At 38.8% G+C, this 18472-nt stretch overlaps 1 protein-coding gene across 1 annotated transcript in view; it reads right to left on the reverse strand.

Annotated features, from left to right (window-relative positions):
* The window catches only part of ULK4 (unc-51 like kinase 4), an 892765-nt gene that overhangs the window by 269365 nt on the left and 604928 nt on the right, over window positions 1-18472 (reverse strand). The window contains exon 30 of the mRNA XM_006868826.1: window positions 1361-1527. Within this exon, the coding sequence (XP_006868888.1) occupies window positions 1361-1527 (167 nt within the window). The remainder of the gene's footprint in view (window positions 1-1360; window positions 1528-18472) is intronic.

The following is an 18472-nucleotide window of genomic DNA, read 5'->3' on the forward strand; positions in this document are numbered from 1 at the left end:
GAAGAATGAAGTCCTTGACAACTTCAATCTTTTCTCCATTGATAAGAATGTTGTTTATTGGTCCAGTGGTGAGGATTTTTGTTTTCATCTCAATGTCAAGAAAACAATATATATATATATACATACACACACATATATACACATGTACATAAATACATATACATATATATACATACGTACATACATACACACATACATACATGCATGTACATAAATGCATATACATATATACATGCATACACATATACACATACATACATATACATGTATACACACATATATACACATATATATACATATATATACATACATATATATACACATACATATATATATATATACATATATACACAGAGTTTGTGCATTGTATATTTATATGTGTGTCTGCGCTCTTACACACAAAATCCCAATCTACTGTTCCTAGTATTGAAGCCATTTTGAGGATGGACTGGCACAGAATCTCTGGACATGAGAGAATGACCCTATGGTGTGGTTAAAGCAAATGAGCTTCTTAGTCAGGAGCAGTTGCCAAACTAACACATTCTGCTTAGTTTTCCTGTTTTCCCTTAAGATTTTGTGATCAAATTCTCTGTTCTTGACATCAGTCATCCAAAGATGGCTTGTTCATAGTCCCTCCATAAAGACTTTTTAAGAAATAATATTTTATTGTGTTTTAGGTGAAAATTGACACAGTAAATTGGGTTCTCCTTTCAACACTTTTACACAAATTGTTTCAAGGCATTGCTTACACAGTTTATACAATGTGTCAGCAGTCTCCTGATTTTCCTTTGTTTATCCTTTTTCCATTGATCTAACTTCCCTCCTCCTCCTGTCCTTCTCATCTTTGCTTCTGAGTAACTGCTAAGTGGTGTCATACAGTGTATAGTGTTTATTTCATAAGCTAATCTATAAATTGTCTATAAGGTAACCTGCTTATATTAGCAATAGCTACTATTCCATATTCAAAGGATACCTAAGAGTTCTCGCCTTGGGGGCTCCTAGAGTCTAGCCAGTCCAGTCTGGTTGGCATTTGTTTTTATTCTACATTTTCCTTCCCTTCTATCTGGGACCTTCTTTGTGTTTCTGATCAGAACAGCTGGTGATGATAATCAGGTACCATCTAGTTCTCCTGGTCCTCAGGTTAGAAAAGGATGTGGTTTGTGCGGGTTATGAGTCCTGGAGACTAGCTACTTCTTCATACTTTTAATTTCTTTCATTCTGTTTTTCTCTGTATGAGTTCCCATTAGACTTTTATGTTTATTCCCAAGGGCAGATACAGTAAAAGAAAAATACGAAGAACCAAATGAAAGGCAGGCATGCCCTAGATGAGTTGCTGAGAGCCAGGAGCAGCGGTATGTACCTGCAGAGCCTGCCGTACAATGGTGGATGTGTAGGTCAGCATGCCGTGCAGAATCTCCAGCAGGGAAAACAGCAGTGCGGCAGCTGTCTCATTGTTGCTTTTGTTGTCCACATCCAAACATAGCTTGGCCGTTTCAGTCAACAGGTTACAGACATGACTTACAAGTCCTGAGAGGGAAACAAACAAACAAACAAAACAATTCATTAAATAGTATAAAAAATACCCTTTCTTGTAATGTGTTCAGAATAGACACTATTTCAACTATGTTGCATATGCTCAAAACAGTCTTTGAATACTACTTGGTCCCAGATTCATTTGGGAAAGTTGTTTAAAATACAGGTTTTCAGGGATGGAATGATTTTGATGCCAGGATTTCTGACACCACACGTTGATAAACATTATCCTTTATGAGTGGGTTTTACCGAGTCTAAAGGCTAGCTGATACTGAAGGAAAGAGAGCATGTTGTACATTAACTATGTTGTCCTCAGGAGTTTTTAAGAAAGCTAAATCATTCAAAGTATAGATCAGGAACCATGGGTAAACCTAATCATCAATTTTGATCTTATATCATAAAACGTTTGAAATGTATGACTAATTAAATTTAATCAATGACTTGCAGTTTAGAAATTGGAAAATTCTGTCATTTTGTCTCTGTAAAACTCATTAACAGTGTGGCTAGTCTTCACCAGCATTTAGTTTGGTGTAGCTGATCACAACAAATAAACTTTCAGAGTCCAGGGCAAGATGGCAGAGTAAGCACACACATGGGAAACTGCATGAAACAGATACAGATAGTAATCCTGGAACCCTGAGCATCAGATATAGAACACAGAGGTAGATTGAATGCCGACTGGAAGAGCAGAGAGAGAAGAAGAATGGGCAGACTGTAGCCTGGCATGGAACTGGGTAGCCATTCTGAGCTGTTGTGACCAGCTGCTGATACAGCAGCCTGCGGGCACAGCTCAAGGTCGGAGGCTGACACAAAGGGCCTGCAGTTCTCCTTTGTTTCCATGCTCACCCTACTGGTATATGGGGGCATGGCCAGTCACTGCCTGCTCTAGCCAACCCAATAACCAGTAGTATTACCTCCTGTGAAGCGTCTGCTCTACCTGGGGTGGTTGGGTGCCTGGTATAGGCCCCTGCTTCTGGAGTCGCATGAACCCACCCTGAACTGTATCACACAAAAAGTGAACAGAGAACTAACAGCGTTCACACTTCTGGTCGCTACCACATCCCCCAGGAGAAAGGTCGGGAGTGCCTGATAACACACCAACTAAATATAAATATGGTAACACAAGGTCTCCAAGAAAACAGACAATTCCAGCTTACACAATGAAACAGGGCAGAGTACCTCTGACAAGTCACCAAAATATAGTAAAAAAAAAAGAACCACCAGAAATGGTATTAGAACTACCTGATAAAGATTTTAAAATAATGCTTTTTAGGTAACTTCAAAAGACTGACAGAAAGATAGAAAAAACTACAGATGACATCAATGAAAACATGGACAAAACTATGGAAAATCTCAGTTAACAAACTGACAAAAATGTTGAAAAAAAAGGAGCCATACAAAATCAGCAATTAGAAAGCCAGAAGACTAACATTAAGATTTCAGAAACAAATAACACACTGGGTAAAGGGTAAACATGCAGAAATGAATCAATGAAAGCTGAATTACTGAGCCTGATGATCCACTGCTCATTAATCACCTACTGGAGGAACAATCAGATCTGAAAAAAGCTTAAGATTGATGTAGGACACTAACAAGAAGAGCCCCGTGGTGTGGCGCTGCAGGGTAACTACAAGGTAGGCAGTTCAAACACACCAGCCGCTCCTTGGAAACCCTATACAGTGTCACTGTGGGTCAAAACCAACACAGTGGCACTTAACAACAAAAAGCGTAACTTTTGTGTGATTGGAATACTAGAATAGGAAGAGACAAAAAACCTATAGATAGTATTGTCCAGGAGTTGTTGGAAGAAAACTTACTTAACATCATGAAAGACAAGAAGACAGCCTTTCAAAAACTTGAATGAACACCAAACAGGATAGACCCGAAAACAAAAACATCAAGACATGTTATCATCAAACTTTTCACAAGCAAAGACAAGGAAAGAAGCCTGAGAGCAGCTGAGAAAAAAACTAGAAGTTTAAACTCAATATTTAGGTGATATTGTCATGTCTCTTCTGTTTCAGGATATTGTCAGGGTCTCTGTCCAAAGAACTCGCTTTAGTATTTTTGGCAAAGTTGGTCTGATTTTCACAACTTCTTTCAATATCTGTTTTTTTGAAGGTGACCTAATCTCGCCATCATAGTTGATGGGCAGTTTTGCTGAAAATACGACTCTTGGTTGGCAATTTGTTTCTTTTAGAGTTCTTATATATGTCACTCCATTGTCTTCTTGCCTGTATGGTTTCCGCTGAGAAATCAGAACTTAAGTTCTCCTTTTTTTAAAAAGCAGAAAAAGGAATCTTAAAGGCAAGTGTTTTACATAAGCAAGTGTGTGTGTGTGTGTGTGTGTGTGTGTGTGTGGTGGTGGTGGTGGTGAGACGGAGTAAGGTAGTATGATATGTACAAAGGGGCTTCAAAAGTTCATGAAAAAAATTCTATCATCTTTTACTTCCATTTGTCATGAAATTTTTAAAGCTCCTTTATATTAGAAAGTGCATTTTACTGGACCTATAATCCAATGCATGTCTCCAGCTCATCACCTGGATGGAAAATCATCCAAGCACAGCTTTTAAAGAATTGTTCCCACTTCCAGTAAACTCAGCTAGTTGTCCTTTACAAAGGGAAAAATAATACTTCAAATTAAAAAAGTAATTAATTTTGTCATTAAAGACAGAGGAGACACCACAATTATAGAGACATTATTGAAACATGTGCACCTTCTGGTAGAAACTGGTACAAGTCACAAAAATGCCAAGTTTTAAAATAAATAAATTAATTAAAACAAGAAACTGAGCCATGAATCTGAAGATAAATACGCTTCAAAGGAAGGCAGAATGAATTATTGGCAAAATTTCTTTATCAAATGGCAAGGTCTGATACCACGTATAGGCACTGAGGTATAGTGTAAAATAGCAATTTTTATTACATGTGCATTACACTGGTAGGCATTTCTCTTTAGAGTTTTGCCCATCACTCATGTAAACGCCATGAATCACACATGGCACCCATGAACGGCAGATGAGAGAGAACGGCATGAAAAATGTTGTATTGGGTAAACACACATGCTTCAAAAAAAATTTTTTTTTTCCTTTAGGGGGGTTCATGATTGTTTCTAATACAGCAAGTAGATAGTGCTGAGGTCAGCACCGGTGAAGCCCAGCTACATGAAGAACAGGGAAAAACATGGATCTTTGCAGAGAAGTGGGTCCCTTACAAACCCTTCTATAAGCTGCTTCAGTCGAGTAAACAGGTGGTGAACATAAGTGAAATAAATCCCAAAAGGACCAACAGTATATGGTACAAATTTTAAGAAATATGTAGAATCAGAGAATTTGTGGAGAACAAAGTCTATGAGGGGGCTTCAAAACGTTTGTGGAAAAAGTCCATTATCTTTTAACTCCATTTTTCCACAAAACTTTTGAAGTCTCTTTTTTAAGATTATTAGAGACAGATGGGAGGGTTCATTGCTTAGGGGATATGAGCTCTTGTTAAGGTTGATAAAAAATTTAGAAACAATTAGTGGTGCTATCTGAGTAACATGGCAGACATAATTAATGCCACTGAGTTGTGCACAGAAGCCCTGGTGAGACAGTGGTTAAACACTTAGTTGCTCATCAAAAGGTCAACAGTTTGAACTGACCGGCCACTCCACGGCAGACAAATGTTGCAGTCTGATCCCATAAAGACTGTTCTTTTGGTTGGTAGTACCGTTGAGTTAGTTCTGACTTATAGCCATCCTGTGTAGGGTTTCCGAGGAGGGGCTGGTGGGTTTCAACTGCTGATCTTGTGGTTAGAAGTCCAGGGCTTACCCTATAGCACCACACTGGCACACACCTATGAGGTAGTTATACTATGTCATATAGGGTCACTGTGAGTTCATATCAACTCCACAGCAATAAATAATCAATGGGTATGTTTATCATATAGTCATTGCTTTTTCAAAATTAAAACTTTCATTTTAGAGTCAGAATACATTTTTTTCTTTTTATTATTAAAATACAACTGTATTTTATCTATACCAATCTACTTTTTTTTTTTTTAAGTAATTTAAAGCAACTACAGGCAGCCCTCCCGTTAAAAATGAGATAAAGACATTGCTAAGTTTGTCTAAGAATGTGTAGGCTAATACAAAGAGATGCATTGTTGTTAAGTGCTGTGAAGTCGGTTCCGACTCATAGTGACCCTGTATAGGGTTTCCAAGGAACAGCTGGTGGGTTTGAACTGCCAGCCTTGTGGTTTGCAGTCCAGTGTTGATCCTACAGCACCATACCCGAAGTCCAAACAGATGCATTGGCTTCTTATTTAACCTTACGTTAGTGCCAAGGGGAGCCCTGGTGGCACAGGGGTTACAACTGGCTGCAAACCAGGCAGTCACCAGCCACTAGGCAAGAGAAAGACGTGGCAGTCGTCCTCTGTAAAGATTTACAACCTTGGAAACTCTATGAGACAGTTAGACTCTGGCCTCTAGGGTCCCTATGAGGCATAATCAACTCAACTTAATGGCAACGAGGCTTGGTTTTACTGCAAGAAAAGGCTCAAAACCTCTTCAGTGATTAAAAGCTGCACATGCAGTAAGGGAAGATGACTGTGATGAATTCGCACAACCATTTCAAAGTGAAGACTAGTCAGCATACTTTATGGTAAAGCAGGGCTTCCAACTGGTAAGCAGAGCTGAAGCAGTGGAATCGAGCTCAAAGATGGTGGCCCCTTGCTTTGAGTATGTCCTGCCTACAATCTAATCTCACACATAAGGCTCCTAAAATGGCTCACTATGCCTCTTGATTCCTCTCATTCCAGGACTTCAACTAACTTCAACTTTTCCCATTCTGGTTACCAAAAACATTACCACTGTAAGAGTTTACGTCTGCTACTGTTTCATTTCGCCAACCAAGACAGAACCAGTTCGAATCAGTTCAAACCCATACTTAAAGGGCAAGATAAAGTTGTCCATAAGTTGGACATTCCAAATCAAGGGACTGCCTGCATCAGACAAACTTACTGCTCTGATAAATACTTCCCTCTAAGTCAGACAGAGAAGATCATGCATGGAATACTTTCATACAAATCTAACATAACAAAGACACCACTGCCATGTCACAAAATTAACATAAATTTCAATATGCCCATGATTTCTAAAGCAGTCTAATAAAATACTACAGCCTTAGTGGTTTATAAGAACATAAATGTATTCTCTCATCGTTCTGGATGCTAGAAGTCAAAATTAACAAGCAGTCAGAGCTATGCATTTTCTCAGGTCTCTAGGGGAAGATTCTTTGTTGCCTCTCTGAGGTTCCAGTACCCTCAGGCTTACAACTACAGCATTAACTACAGTCTCTTCCTTTATCTATCTGTGCCTCTTTTATTTTATAAGGATAACACCCAGACTGGATTAAGACCCACTCTACTCAGAATGACATCCTGTTAATTAACAACATCTACCAAAACCCTATATCCAAACAAGGCCACATTCAGAGAGATGATGATTAAGTATCTTCATAACATCCTTCTAACGAACACAATTCAACCCACAACAAGTTAGTAAGACTCTATGTGCAAAATTCCAATTGCTTCCAAAGTACCTTTTCATAATGATTTTGTTTAAATCAAGATATGAAACCAGGTCCACACATTCCAAAAGTTTGTGGGCCATAAATGTTCATTAATGTTTGTCTTCTGTCCACCAGAATTTTTTAATGCTATTTTTACTTTGGGGATAGAAATCAGAAGATTTTTTCCTGTGAATTTTCTCACAGTACCATTCTTTTATTCTTGACATTCCTGTAAACTGGTGACTGGTCCAACAGATAAACATGAATTCAGGTTCAATTCTTTCGGCAGGAATACTTCACAGGTGGTGCTGAGTGCTGTGTGCTAGGTGACAATGAATCAGTTTTGACTCACAGTGACCCTATATACAACATAACAGAATACTGCTCAGTCCTAGCTGCCCCCATAATCACACTATATTTGAGCCCACTGTTGCAACCACTGTATCTGTTCATCCTGTTGAGGGTCTTCCTCACTTGTGCTGATCCTCTACATTATCAATCTTGATGTCTTTCTACATGAACTAGTCCCTCCTGAAAACATGTCCTAAGTATGTGAGACAAAGTCTCCCCATCCTTGCTTCTAAAGAAGTATTCTGGCAGTACTTCTTTCAAGACAGATGTGTCCACTCTTCTGGCAGTCCATGATTTATTCAATATTCTTCACCAACACCGTAATTCAAAGGCATCACTTACAACCGACTGCCAAAAGAACCAACAAGTATGTTTTGGAAAACCTACAGCCAGAACGGAGTCCTGGTGTGGTGCTGTAGGATAAAGCACTGGACTTCAAGGTCAGTTTGAACCACTAGATTAGGTGTTCAAACCCACCAGCAGCTCACTATGAGTCAGAACTGACTCAATCACACTCAAATACAACAGCGTCAGAATGTTTCTTAGACTCGAGAATGGCAAGAGTTGTTTCACTAACTTTGGACATTGTGCTTAGAGGGTCAGTGAAAGTGAGGAGGATCCTCAAGGAAATGGACTGATACAGTGGCTCCAACCATGGCTCACATATGACAACAACTATTAAGGATGGCATAGGAACAGGCAATGTTTTGTTCCATTGACACAGAGTTGTCATGAGTTGGAGCTGATTTAACAGCACTTAACAAAAACAAACAACAATTCTTGGTGAAAATTCAAAATGGTATTATGGAAAACACTGTAGCATTTCCTCAAAAAACTAAAACTAGAACTAGCGTATGATCCAATACGTTCCCTTCTACGTATATATCCCCAAAGGCTTGAAAACAGAGCCTCAAAGAGAGACCTGTATACCAATGTTCATTGCAGTACTAGTCACAAGAGTTAAAATGGGGAAACAAACTAAATGCCTATCAACAGATGAAAGAATAAACAAAGGATACAACATACGATGGAGTAGTATTTAGCCGATAGGAGAAATGAAGTCATGATACATGATACATGTATGATACATGTATGGATGGTGCTTGAAAGCATTATACTGAGTGAAATAAGTCAATCACAAAAGGGCAATTATGAGCTCACCTGCACACACACAAAGAAAAACAAAATAAGAAAAGGTAAATTTATAGCAACCACAGTTACTAGGGTTGGAGAGAGAAGAACAGGGAGATGTAATAGTGATGGGAAATTTACAGTGATTAAGAGCAGGGGTTCCACAGCTGATTACTGTCGCTGCTATCAATAAGTTAGCAATTATTAATTGGCACAAATTGTGTGATAGATATTGTTAGTTATCTGATGCTGCTATAATATAAACACCGCAAGTGGATAGCTTTAACAACCAGAAATGTATTTTTTATATTTTAGGAGGCTAGAAGTCCTAATTCAGACTGCTGATTCCTGGGGAAAGCATTATCTTTTTGTTGGATCTGGGTAAATGTTCTTTTCTCATCTGAGCAGCTGTAGGTCTAATATTCCTTGGAGATCTCCACACATCTGGGCATCAGTTTTCTAGTAGCTTCACGGCACAGGGCTCCTAGTTCCAAAGGATTCAATCCACTCCCGGCTTTTCTATCTTGGTGTTAGGTCCCATTTTCTCTGTTCAAGTCTCTCACTTTTTATCTCTTGTAAAATAAAAGATATTGTATGCCACATCCTTTGGAATCTCCCATAAATCAGATCAGGATGGTGGTGGGATTAAGCATGGTGTATTCTTACCCTTAATCCGCAACAACACCATCATGGATATGCCTACCACAATTACAACAGCAGTTGTAAAGGCTGCTTATGCACAACCAAATCGCTCATGGGATTTTGTTTCTTAGTGCGGAGGTTTCAGGTCATGGTTCATGATCTAATTAAATGATCTAATAATATGTTCACTGCTTTTGTTCTACCTCCTACTTCACTGTGTAGTGTTTGGGATCTTAAATACCTACAAATGTCCATCCAATGCAACAGTTGGAATCTATTCATCTGGAGGAAGCAGGATTGCCAGCAACAGGAGGAGAATATGGAAGGTAGGGCTGGTTGTTCCCATAAAGAGCTGTCTCCTGTGCCCCCTGAATCCAGAAGAGCTGGATGGTACCCAGCTCCCATTACTAAACATTGTGATCAGGTACCAAAAAAGAATCCTCATCAAAAGGAGGGAAATCCAGAATAGAATCACAATTTTTCATGGACTAGATTTTCTGGAGCCATGGAGGATGTGTAATCTCCAGAAAATAGTGCCCTGAGATAATCTTTTAACATTAAACCCAAATACCCCTAACGTCTTCTGAAACCAAACAATACTTGAGCAAAATAAGTCTGAATCAAGTACAAAGCTCATTTAAAATCGATATGAGATCACGTTGGTAACAGCAACTTGAAATATTATTACATAGGAACTTTAGAAATCAGTGAGCTCATGTTAATGGAGGGTGAAAAGAAGGGTGAGAATGGTTGTACAGCTCAAAGGATATAATCAATGTCACGAAATGACACATGTTGCCGTTGTTGTTAAGTGCTGTTTGGTCAATTCTAACTCACAGCAATCCTGAACAGCATTTCCGAGAAACTGATGAATTAGTGTGTTTTGCTGTGTATATTCTCAACAACAAAGAAATATAATTTAAGGACAAAAAAATCAAAAGAAGATTTTGAAACACAATTTACATGAAATTCCGATTTCCATGTGCATAAAGTTTTATTGGAACACACACACACAAATATAAAATATTTCATTGTCCCATTACTTGCCAGTTTCCAGAATAATTCTGGAGTATCAGCAACTACTAAAGGCAACAACGAGGGAGGAAATAAACTACAAAGGTTACTAAGAAGTTCATTTTGTAGCTTCATGATAAACAATGGATTTTTATATAATATATATTTTATGGTTTTGATTGATTTCAATCATTGTCATCTTTTATGCTCAGCCTGTCCCAATATGGCCACTGAAAACTGTTCATAATTTAAAGAACTTTTTTTCTGAAATTTTTTATTCTGAATTGAAGGTTTACAAAGCAAGTCATAAATTTCACATCCAACAAATCACACAACTTATTTAATCTCAATGACTGCAATACATTCAAGGTAACAACAGTTGTCCTACTTCCTCCCTGTGGTTCCTGTCTCGGTTCCACCCTCCTTCGCAAACACTTGGAACCCTGTCCCCACATAAATGTTGCCCTTTTGATCTTGAATGGTTAACATTCCTCCATGGTGAGCACACCTCACTACTGTTGCCATTCCCACCATATACCTACCTACAGCTTGATTGAAAATTGGGCCATGAGAGTGAGTTCCATACCAGACCAGAACAATGGCTGAGGCCCATCATTCTGGCTTCATCCAATCTCTTTCTGACCAGTGAAGCTTGTTGTGTTTTTGAAAAATAATTGAGTTTTGTTCTACATTATCTCCCATTTTAACCAGGAACTCTCAGAGCAGTTGGTAGTGGCAGCTGGGCAACATCTAGTTTTTCTGGTCATCAAATCATGGAAATTGATGTTCACATGTTTCATATTAGTCCAGTGGACTGATTACAAGCATCTTCAATGTTCATGACTAATTGTGGCACTTTAGATAACCACTCATGAGCTTTGATGATCCCATTCACTACTCCCTAAAGTGGAGTCCTGGTGTGGTGATGTGGGTCAATGCGTTGGACTTCAAAGTCAGTTTGGGGCACAAGGTTGTTGTGTCCAGTTCACTAGCTGCTCCTCGGACACCCTATACAGGGTCGTTATGGGTCAGAATCGACTTGAAGGCCCTAAACAACAGCAAGTCACAGAGGTAGTATGTACAACGCTGCCTCTGTGGATTACGTTACGGCATTGACCATGGCGTCGCCTCACACTGTGGTCTGGACACCCTGACCCAGCAACTCGTTGCCTCAGGATGTTGGGTAATTTCCTAGAAGGGTTCATCATTTTATGCCATTTTAGCAAAGGAATCAATGTACAAACCTCCTCTGCCAAGCCCTATATATCTGTGGGTATATTCCCATTCTCTCTTCATACCTGTTCAGCCTGTGTATTTGTCCATGTACCTACCTGTAGAATATGGCTGCTACAGAGGAGTGTATATAACAGTATTTACCTCCATCCCCATAACCCTTGCATTCCTAGCTGTGTCTTCACCTGTCATCAATCTTCTGCCAACTTCCTTCTTGCGTTATATTGTCTTCTCCGTCACCCTACTTTGTGGCCAGTGAATTTCTCTCCCTTTCCTCCCACCCCTGAAAATCATCACAGAATGTTTCTTTTAGCATAAAATCTTTTCTCAAGTTTGTACAACAGTGGTCTCACACAATCATTTTATTTTTTTGATTGACTAATCTCACTAAGCATAATGTCCTCCAGGTTCATCCATGTTATGAGGTGTTTCACAGACTCACTGGTATTCTTCAATGCTGTGTAGTATTTCACTGTGCATATGTATCAAAGTTGAACAAGGCTCTTTTGACCTGATTCCAGTGATCTTTGAAAGCCTCCCTGCTTCTTCTGTAAGTTGTCCAAGATTTATTTTACAGAATTCCTACCTTAGACTAGGCATTAGCCACATTTCCATGAAGCCTCTGTTTCTTTTAATGGGAAATCACTTAATATTTACTACTACTGGTGTGGCGCCTTAGGATAACGCACTGAACCAAAAGGTTGGTTTGAACTGCAAGGTAAGTGGTTCTAATCCACGAGCCACGCCTTGGAAACCCTATGCAGGGTTGTTGTGAGTTGAAACCAACTCGAGGGTGCTCAACAACAACAACAACATTTTAGAAACCATGGCCCTAGCAATACAATCACTCATTGCTACTGGCTTGTTGATTCAATAGCCAAAACTAAACAGTAGGTTTCTTTTAAAACAAATAGTAATGGTGACGTCAGATATTTTCAATTCAAGATTAATATTGCAAAGTTTTCACATACATACTTTGACTCCTTTTTACATCTTTTCTCTCTGAAATGAAAACTCTGAATGTCAAACAACATTAAACTGATTACTTATTTGCTTTATATTATTATGTATGTTTGTTTTTCAGAATAACTATACCTATACTGGTACTAAACGCAATCTTAGATTTGGGGTTTTTTTTTTTTCAATAGGACGTTCTCTCCAGGAATCCGTAGTAAAACAACATGTTTTAAGGTTACCTGAAATAATTCTTTTTTCCATGTATGATCAGAGTTCCAAAAAGCTCTTGGGAAGATTCCATTATCTTTTAATCCCATTTTTCCAAGAACTTTTTGAAGCCCCCTCACACTTATGCCACCAACTTGATATACAGTTGGTCATCTGTTTCAGTCGGCTTTCACTGTAAAAGATTGTACTGCATTTTTCCTTTAAATTTAATTTTGATTTTTAATTATGCAAAATATTTCCATGACTCCAAAGTTAAAATAATAAGAATGAATGATATGATGAACTCGACCTATACTCATGGATGTAGTAGCTCAAAATATCAACAGGGAGGCAAAGAATCTTCACATCAAATATCGATCCTATCCCTTCTGTATACAGGATAAATAGGGACAGGCAACTTAGACAATGGCTACCTAAAATGAGGGGGCAATAAAGGCATAAAGTGACTGGCTTATAAATTTTCAAGAAGGAGTTTAGTTTCAGAATGTATGGGGGAAGGTAGCATCCCCACTGAATAATTTCATCTTGTCTACATGGATCTGGTAAAAAGATGGGGATAAGATTCTTATAATTCAATAACGAGTAATAGTTGTCAGGACGAATTGTGGCTGTCACAATTGTAAAGGTAGAAAGTCTTGTAATAAAAACCAAAGAGTAGTTAATCTTACCATCCAGGTACAGGAAGCCCTAAGACCATCAAGGGAAAGGACCACGAGCAGAATGCGGGACCCTATCCAATGAAGCAGTGACACCAGAGACAAAGGCAGAGATGGGGACATGGAGAGAGGGAGTAGCTGAGGACTCTAGACTCATGGAAAGAGAGGGACTAAGTGCTGGTGGCCAGGAGGCAGGCTTATATATATGAATATATAATAATACAATATTAAATGATTAAATATTCCTGAGTGATTTGTGTACATTCTCACGCCAACTCCCACCCCAAAAAAACAGAGGAAATAGAAGCAAATACTGTTGAATGATGATGCACAGAAGAGACTGTAATCACTGCAATGAAATGATGAGAGTAAACCTGATGCTCTCCCATGTAAACTATCACTCAATTCACAATAAAAACTTAAAATAATAACAATAATTTTAAAAAGAATGAATAAGGCAAAGAGAATCAGAGTAGAAACCTTTGGTAGGAAGCAATGAAAAGTTAACATTCTTCTATCTCCCAGCATTTATATTTACCCCAAAATAAGTGTGCATGATCCAGAGAAATATTCTCTACTTCCAAAGAGATAAAGTTCAAAGATCTTTCCAGGTTTGTTTTCTCCAAGGGATTAAAATGTAAGTGGACATGGGCATATGGCTCATCTCTAGCTTCCTCTTCTACTAAGAAGGCTGGCGCGAATGCAGCATAGCCAGAACCCTGCACTCCTGGGAAAGACATCCCCCATTCCTTTTCTTCTCTCCTCTCTCCTGCCCCCTTCTTTTTGGTCCAGACACAGTCTGGGATACAGTAGCTACCTGTGGCTTAGGTCACTCTGTTCCAGATCCCTGGATAGAAGTGCTGACCCTTACACTTTACTCTTTTCATCAGCACCTTTACATAGTGATATAAAGGAACAGAAGGACCATGAAGCTTTATTGCATGTGAGTGTGAAGAGTAGGCTGCAGTTTAGACACTGAACCAAATACACAGGGAGGCCACAGTCAACTCTGTTTCCTGACCAGTTGATGAAGCAAGTACAGGAAGTGTGACCAAAAGGCATTCTCCATAGGGACCAGCAGCCTGTCAAGTCCTTCAGAGATGTTATACAAAGGCATCTTGGAGCGTGTGACAGTATTCCTTTGTCCCCTGGTTAAATACCATCATACTAACTTCTTAAGATGCCATTTCAACCTCTCAAAAACCAATAAAAACTCATTAATTCCAAGAATCCAAGTATTATTCTACATTAATTATAACTAACTCATTAAAAAAACTCCAAGAATTATTTTCTATCAACCAGAAACCAAATCTCTAAAGGAGCTACCCCATAAAGTATTCTTAAGTGTTTAGCGAGCAGGGAATATTCTTGTGCACCAGCAGTTTCCAGCTCTAGTCAGAGTGTCCTTATTACACTATTAGGACTTTGTCAAAATCCGTTGGATTATAGAACTCATAACAGAATACACTGTGAACTTCCAGGCTTTTAAAGTACTTTATCTCTTTAATGATATGAATATAATAGGTTAAATCCAAATGTAACTTTCAAAAATACAGGCTTTCTTCTTCCAGTCCTGGATAATTGTATATTTATACCATACAAAAATGTGGTCATTTCCACTACATTAAAGTGACCTAAGCAGATGACCCAGAAAAGGAGTGCAAAGGGTTACATCTGGAAAAGTCGATGTGGGCAAATTTTTTCTTCCCAAATTGATCTATGCTTAACCACCAAAACCAGAAATCACAACTAATCAGCCAATTTAAAAGTCTACTTATATAGGAAAACCTGTCATGTGGAACTGACAGTACCTGCCGTGGACCCACTGACCAGGTCAATGGAGATGCCCAGGTCTGTGGTGTTCTAAGGCACAGCACATGGACACATTCAACTTCTTCACCTAAAGGTTAACAAGCAGTCAGTCTCATACAGAAAAGATCCCACTTGAAAATAAATCTAAGTATCTCTAAAGTTAAAAAATGACTGAACCACCTCAGCGTAGGTCTCAGACTACGTTGCTCCAATACATGTTCACGTAAGTTGGCACTGAAGTTGCATATGAGAGCATGGGTGTCTACACATGTGTTTGGTATCAGGCCACAATCTATTCCAGGTCTTGATCCTTCTAGCACATGTATGTTCTACCTGGTTTGATCCTTTGTCTTGCATTCTTCATCTCCAGAAGAGAGGGTGAGGAACACCTTATGCTCACACCTTGCTCAAGCACCAGGGGCCTATGGGAGTTAGGTCTTTCACAGTCAGGGGACGGGCCTTACAGAGTTTTGATTGAGGAGGATGACCTGCTAATTTACATTGCTCTGCTGTGCTGAATAAAACCACCCAGAAAACCTGCAATCTGCAAGAACCTCATGCATCACAAGCTAGAGACTATTCAAACAAACATGACTGAGGCTAATGCTGTAATTAATTTTTTCCTCTCCAAAACCTGAATCAACTGTATTTATGGTACTTTGACTTACTTTCCTAAGAAAACTTTGTACTTTGTGGTGGTGGTGATGGTTGTGTGCCATCGAGTCGATTCCGACTCACAGCAACCCTGTACAGGGTTCCCAAGGCTGTAAATCTTTATGAGAGCAATAAGCTTCATCTTTCTCCCATGGAATGGCTAGTAGATTCCAACAGCTGACCTTGTGGTTAGCAGTCCAAATTGGAACCCATTACATGCAACAAGACAGAATACCTTAAAAACGAACTTGCCCATCTCCAGTCTAACCCCTCAATGCTGCCTGAATCTCCCAGTGGATAGCACTGAGCGTACAGATCAAGAACACTGTGACTGAAAGCTTGCAAGTCCATCGTTTATTCTGGTTGATTGTCCACGGGGTTTCAATACCCTTCTCTAGTTTAAGCAGAGCTCTTGAATTTTGGCAGCAGGTAAACATACTTTTACATGGCCACAAAAAGGTCCATGTTACATATTTAAGAAGTAATGTTCTGGACAGAACTAACTCAATTATAATATTCCTGAAAGGAAAAGCTTAACATTTGAGGGATTATGCTCCTCAAATGTATGTATTTTGTGAACTCAGAGACAGTTAAAGTAGTTTAATATTGATTTAAGTATCTGGAAGAAATTTTGGGGAGAATCTTTTTAAAAGGTAATTTCATAACCAAATTTTAGAATACAACATTGTCATGATTAATTTTAAAAATGTAACTTTCATACATTAACTTTAAAAGGAAACATAAACTTGTATTTACTCTCTGAGTTCTACGACTGATTGGGTGATGGAAAAGTCAATTGACTAGATATTCACAATGTACAGGAAAACACAAGGAAGAGAGAGGGGTAGAAGAGCAGGGAAGGAAACCCTCTAAGGGTTTTCAAGCTTTTTTGAAAGCTGTGGATAATTCTGTTCTGAATTCAACTGAGCATTTGCTGAAATAGGAAGGGGCCATTCTGAAACAGTGGTGTGGCACTGTAGGATAAGCACCAGACTGCTGTTGAGGTTAGTGGTTCAAACCCTGTACAGGGATGCGATGAGTCAGAACTGACTTTCAGCATTTAACAACAATATGATGAGCCAGAACACATCCTCTAGATCCCAATACGCTTAGAAAACCCTCAGTCCTTTCCCTTCTTCCTCCTCTGTCATCTCTATCTCTGAGATAGTAGGAAAATAACCGGAAAAAGCACATATCAGTCATTCACATTTTGATTTATTTGCAATAAGCTAAGCATTTATTATGTAAGTTTCATAATGCAGGACACAGCAAGAGCTACAGCAAACTCCTTACAAGGCCCCATAAAAATATCTACCTGTAAAACAGAACAAAGAATAACATGCCAGCTCAGTGCCATCACTCAGAGAAGCTGAGTGCGAGGGCAGGGAAAGCACATTTAAACAAAAGAAGGACTTGGGGGTCGACTTTCTAAGACATCAGGAATTAGAAAGGAAGAATGGGAGAAGGGCACACTAGGCAAGTATAAAACAAAACCAAAAAAAACCACACAGGAGCAATTTGCAATTGGGATATCAGTGTTTTTGTTCAAGCAATTGTGGGAAGACTAGACCACAAAATCCGTTAAAGAGAGGAGGAGAAGCAGTGAGAGGTTGTGTGGTCAGATTCTCAAGATTCTATTAGGATGGAAGACAGCAGACTCGATCTTGTAGGCAATGTAAAGTGGTGAAGATTCCCCCTACCTATTTCTTACAATAAAAGCAATATATCCATTATATACAAATTTGGATTTTTCCTATTATTACACTCTGTAAAAATGTTTATAGAACTAATATGTGTATTTGTATGTGATATGTATGAATGACAACAAAGGTTTGCTGGCATTCTATTTCCCCAAAACTCACAAGAGGTAAGATTTTGCAGTTTATTTTTCCAGGCATATGAGATTTATGTAAATACACATACACACATGTACACAGAATACATACATAGAATATTTTTTTTCAATTTTTGTTGAACGTAAACACAAAAAAGAGTCCTGGTGTGACATTGCAGGATAACACTGGACTTCTAATCACACCTTTGGCATTTCAAACCCACCAGCCACTCTCGGAACTCCTATAGAGAGTCACTGTGACTTGGAACTACTTTGACACACACACAACAACAGCATAAACAATATACCCGTTCGAGAATCTTTATCTGTGCAGTTCAATGACAATGGCGACATACTTCCCATAGTGTCATCTTGTGATTGTCTGCCCATATTGTTTTATCATCAGTCACGTACACTCTCTATCCCTCTAGAGTTCGCATCTACACTTTAAAGTTACTGCTATCAATCTGATCTCAAGTAAGTAATTCTTTAAAAGAACACTATGCTCAAGGCAAACATTCTTCATTAACTGAGCAAAACATGTTTAAGAATGACTGCATGGGATAATTTTGGTTCAAGGCTTAAAAGTTGTTACCAGGAAATACATGCAGAGGGCTCCTCCAGTCTCAATATATCCAATAAGTCCTGGTTCTGTAAGAATTTGAAGTTCTGTCAATAATTTTGCTCCTTTTGATAAGGATCTATGTATCTAATGGGTCTTTGATGTGAAGAGCCAGTACTGGTACACGGGAACCATCCATGTCTTTGGGTCTCTTGTCAAAGAAAGGTAGTACCTTCATGGAGGACATTAGACCTACAGTCCATTGTTTTCTACAATTTCTGGGTCTCCTCCTTCCTTTGTTGGTTCAGTTGAATAG

Source organism: Chrysochloris asiatica, unplaced genomic scaffold (genome assembly GCF_000296735.1).
Source record: "Chrysochloris asiatica unplaced genomic scaffold, ChrAsi1.0 scaffold00124, whole genome shotgun sequence".
NCBI classification, from domain to species: Eukaryota; Metazoa; Chordata; class Mammalia; order Afrosoricida; family Chrysochloridae; genus Chrysochloris; species Chrysochloris asiatica.